At 41.4% G+C, this 5000-nt stretch overlaps 1 protein-coding gene across 1 annotated transcript in view; it reads left to right on the top strand.

Annotated features, from left to right (window-relative positions):
- The window catches only part of LOC143296547 (uncharacterized), a 61654-nt gene extending 56737 nt beyond the window's left edge, over positions 1-4917 (top strand). Inside the window, exons 4-5 of the mRNA XM_076608569.1 lie at positions 2481-2572; positions 4401-4917. Of these exons, the coding sequence (XP_076464684.1) occupies positions 2481-2572; positions 4401-4523 (215 nt within the window). The 3' untranslated portion in view covers positions 4524-4917. The remainder of the gene's footprint in view (positions 1-2480; positions 2573-4400) is intronic.
- Positions 4918-5000: the final 83 nt, after the last annotated feature.

The following is a 5000-nucleotide window of genomic DNA, read 5'->3' as shown; positions in this document are numbered from 1 at the left end:
TTCGTTTCCTGTGTCATTCTATCAGATTTCAGGCACGCACACACGCACACTCAGACAGACATGTAACATCTTACGTGTATGATCGTTTTGTTTATTCACCCCGCCATGTAGGCAGCCATACTCTGTTTTCGGGGATGTGCATGCTGGGTATGTTGTTTTTTTTCCATAACCCACCGAACGCTGACATGGATTAAGGGATCTTTAACGTGCGTATTTGATCTCCTGCGTGCGTATACACATGAACGGGTTTCAATCATTAGCAGGTCTGCACATAATATGTTGAACTGGGCAATCGGAAAAAAAATCTACACCTTTTACCCACCAGGCGCCGTTACCGAGATTCGAACCCGGGACCCTCAGATTGGAAGTCCACTTTTGACCGCTCGGCTATTGCACCCTTCAGATAAGATATGTAGAGTGATAGCTTTGATGTAATTCGTCCGCCTGGGGAGCAGAGAGAACCTGTGCACACGGGATTGAATTCCCCCTTCCTTGCCAGTATTCCCTCTCTCTCTCTCTCCACTGGACCTTAACCGGTGGTCTGGACGCTAGTCATTCGGATGAGACGACAAAACCGAGGTCCCGTGAGTAGCATGCACTTGGCGCGTGTAATATGAAATAAAAGATTAAAAAGAAATAAAAACAATTCAAGGCAACAACACGTTTGTCGCTGACAAGATTCTGTTGACGAAAATTTACTTTGATATAAAAACAATTTTGCTTATTGACAGAAAAGAAAAAAGAAGAAGAAAAATGGTGATGTTGCATTGTAGCATTATAGCGACGCGCTTTCCGTGAGGAAAGCAGCCCGACTTTTCACACATGATTATTACAAATGTGTTGTGACAAACACAATACAATGCAATACAATGCAATACAATTTTATTGTCAGTAAACTCACAGACATTTTGTCTTTTAACTGGAGTACACGCAATATGCAATATATAAATATTATGGCGCAGTCACTTTTAAACATGAACATTCAAGAAACTGTGGATTCTTAGGCGCGCGCGCTCGCGCGCGTGTGTGTGTACATACGTGTGTGCGTGCGTGCGTGCTTGTTTGTGTGTGTGTGTGTGTGTGTGTGTGTGTGTGTGTGTTGGTACGCTTGTGTGAGTATGCGTGGGTGTGGGGGTTCGCACAAACAAATTCGCTGAATTTGGCCCTTTTATTATTTTTATTTTTATCTTATTTCAAGCGTTTGCCTTCACCCTTTCAATTTCTCATAACTTTAATGCATTTACTTATTATTTGTTTATTTTGTTTGATTATTTCATCTGATTTCCTGTTCATGTTTTCCATAAGCCTCTTACCAGCCCCTTGTGGTCATGTGTAGGTCAGGCATGTTCCTCTCTCTCTCTCTCTCTCTCTCTCTCTCTCTCTCTCTCTCTCTTTAAAGCTGATGTGTTCTAGCTAGTATGAATCAACCTGTACGCTTTGATACCTCTCGGAAACGGAAACGGAAGCGGAAACGGAAACCATGACCTGGACTCTGTTCAGAAGAGCTGTGGGAAAGGGAGGGCAAGTTTTAGTTTCAAGGAGCAGTCCAAGCGTGCGGACTGATCTATATTCCATATACGCCACACTACTACATCTGCTGGAGGGGGGTGTGGGGGGAGGGGAAGAAAGAAAGAAAGAAAACAGAAATAGAGCAGATGCCTGACTTACGCATAAACCCAACGTGCTGGTCAGGCCTTGAAATGAAAGCTACTCCACCAAGGGGACAGCGGTGACAGGACTGTTATTCAACTCTGTTCTCTTCTTCTTCTTCACACACACACACACACACACACACACACACACACACACACACACACACACACACACACACACAAGCACGCACACACACGCGCGCACACACACACACGCACACACAAACACACACACACACACGCGCGCACACACGCGCGCACGTACACACACACATATACGCGAACACGCGCGCGTGCGAACACACACACACACACACACACACACACACACACACATATATATATATATATATATATATATATATATATATATATATATATATACGCGAACACGCGTGCGCGCGAACACACACACACACACACACACACACATACGCGAACACGCGCGCGCACGCGAACACACACACACACACACACACACACACACACACACACACACACACACACACACACACACACACACACACACACACACACACACACACACACACACACACACACACACACACAGTTGTTTCACTTTAACTTAAAATGCAGTAATCGTTCGCTGCTGCATGTTTTCTGTTTACATGATAACTGATGTTTGCGTGGTGATCAGGGAAAGGTGTGTCAGTTACTCATTCGGTTTTTTTTCTCTTTGATATTTGCTGGCGGGCATTTTGAGTGGGCCGAAAGAGAATTTTCTGTCTTCGCTGAAGCAGACAATAAAGTATTTTGAATTGGAATTGAACTCTTCTCAAGAACTTTTTTTCTTGTTGTTTTTTTCAGCTGAAATTCCCAAGGGAAAGGTTCGTAAGGCGTCCATTACTGACAAAGTGATCAAGACTAAAGCTTCCGAGGCCATTGCTGCCGTAATCAAGGTTGGTTACTGTCGCGCATATTCTTCCTTCCTTTCTTTCTTTCTTTCTTTCTTTTCTTTTCTTTTCTATTCTTTTCTTTTCTTTCTTCTTTATTTTCTCCTTACTTCTTTTCTTTCTCTCTTTCTGCCTTTTCTTCTCAAGACAGTTTAATGATAAGGCCGTTGAAGATTCAATGTCAGTGATATATATATATATATATATATATATATATTACTTTGACATAACAGTTCAATTGACTCTTTTTTCTGTGTTGTGGTGGCTATTTGTTTTAGGGTTGTTAGGTTTTTTTGGGGGGTTTTTTTTATCAAATAGGCGAATTTTGTTTTCTGTTTCTATCATCTTATTAGGTAGGATTGTTGGGGAAGTAAAACAGCAAACATGTGTTTTGTTTACGCAAAGTATCATTTCGAATACATTCGCTTCGAAAAGTATCAACCTGTGTGTTCAATGATTGACTCTGTGCGTTTGATAATTGTCTCTATGTGTTTGATAATTGTTTTTATGTGTTTGATAATTGTTTCTATATGTTTAATGCTTTTCTCTCTGTGTTTGATAATTGTTTCTGTATGTTTAATGCTTTTTTCTTTGTGTTTGATAATTGTTTCCATGCGCTAAATGATTGTCCCTGTGTGTTTGATAATTGTCTCTATGTGTTTGATAACTATATCCATGTGTCTGATAATTGTTTCTATATGTTTAATGCTTTTATCTCTGTGTTCGATAATTGTTTCCATGTGCTAAATAACTGTCCCTGTGTGTTTGATAATTATATCCATGTGTTTGATAATTGTCTCTATGTGTTTAATAACTGTCTATATGTGTTTGATAATTTTTGACCCACTTGTGTAAACAAAGTGAGTCTATGTTTTAACCCGGTGTTCGGTTGTCTGTGTGTGTGTGTGTGTGTGTGTGTGTGTGTGTGTGTGTGTGTGTGTGTGTGTGTGTGTGTCTGTGTGTCTGTGTGTCCGTGGTAAACTTTAACATTGACATTTTCTCTGCAAATACTTTGTCAGTTGACACCAAATTTGGCATAAAAATAGGAAAAATTCAGTTCTTTCCAGTCATCTTGTTTCAAACAAAATTGCACCTCTAGGATGGGCACAAAAAATAAAAAAGAAGCCTAATTATATGCAAACTGCATTTACTGTTATATCTATATTTTTTGTATTCTCTAAACTTGGCACTTTGACCTCTTATTCTGACACAACAAGAGGAGTCATTATTATCATTTTTTTTGTTCAAACAGGAACTTCTTTTGCTAAGCATGGAATTTTTATTTATTTTGCAAACGTTTAGGAGCAGATAGTAAAGAAGGGAAATTACTCTGTAATTAATGCTAGGGGACTTAATTTATCACAAGTGAGTCTTGAAGGCCTTGCATCTCTTGTTCTACACGTGTTTGACAATTGTCTCTGTTTGATGATTGTTTCTATGTGTTAAACGATTGTTTGATGATTGTTTCTATGTGTTAAATGATTGTTTGATGATTGTTTCTATGTGTTAAATGATTGTTTGATGGTTGTTTCTATGTGTTAAATGATTGTCCCTATGTATTATATGATAATTGTCTATGTGTGCTAAATAATTGTCTCTCTGTGTTAAATAACTGTCCATAAGCGTTTGTCAATTGTCTACATGTGTTTGATAATCGTCTCTGTGTGTGTGTGTTTTGTAGTTGCCTGTGTGTGCCAAAACGATTGTCTCCAAGTGCTGAAAAATCTACCTCCACGTGTCAGAACGATGGTCTCTATATTCCTGCCCCACCCCCAACCCCCACTCCCCCCCCCCCCCACCCCCACACCCCTCCCTCTCCCCCGTCCTGTTTCAGGAGGAAGCGGAGAACCGGCAGCGACGCTTCGAGAAGTTGCTGGACGAGCACGCCGAACTGGTGCAGGAGATCCAGAGGAGCGCCAGCTCAGAGAACCTCATCCCTGGGGAGCGCGACCAGTGATGGATGATGCCAGCAACTGAGGATCTGCAGCCACGCGGGGTGTCTGTTTGCTTGTTTGTTTGTTTGTTTTTTTTTCAGGGTGGACACCCCCTCCACTCTCCCTCCCTCCCCCCCCGCTCCACCCGGGATGCTTTGGGTTGGTTGGTGGGTTTTTTGTGGGGTTTTTTTTTTTTGTCAGGGTGGACCTCCCACCACTGTTCCCTCCCTTCCACTTCGGGATGTATTGGTTTTCTTTTCAGGGTAGACCCACCCTCTTCCCCTCTCGACCCCTACGTTTCACCTCCTTTTTTTTTTTTTTTTTTTTTTTTTTTTTTGTTCAATTTGTGGTTGGAGGTGATTTCGTTTCTTGTTGTGTTACCTTTGTCACGAGGTGACGATATTTTTAACAGAAAGGGTGAAGTCTGGAATGTGATTTGTGCTGCCGCACTCTCTCTCTCTCTCTCTCTCTCTCTCTCTCTCTCTCTCTCTCTCTCTCTC

Source organism: Babylonia areolata, chromosome 21 (genome assembly GCF_041734735.1).
Source record: "Babylonia areolata isolate BAREFJ2019XMU chromosome 21, ASM4173473v1, whole genome shotgun sequence".
Taxonomy (NCBI): domain Eukaryota; kingdom Metazoa; phylum Mollusca; class Gastropoda; order Neogastropoda; family Buccinidae; genus Babylonia; species Babylonia areolata.
Note: the sequence above shows the minus strand (reverse complement) of the source record. Positions and strands in the feature narration are given on the sequence as shown.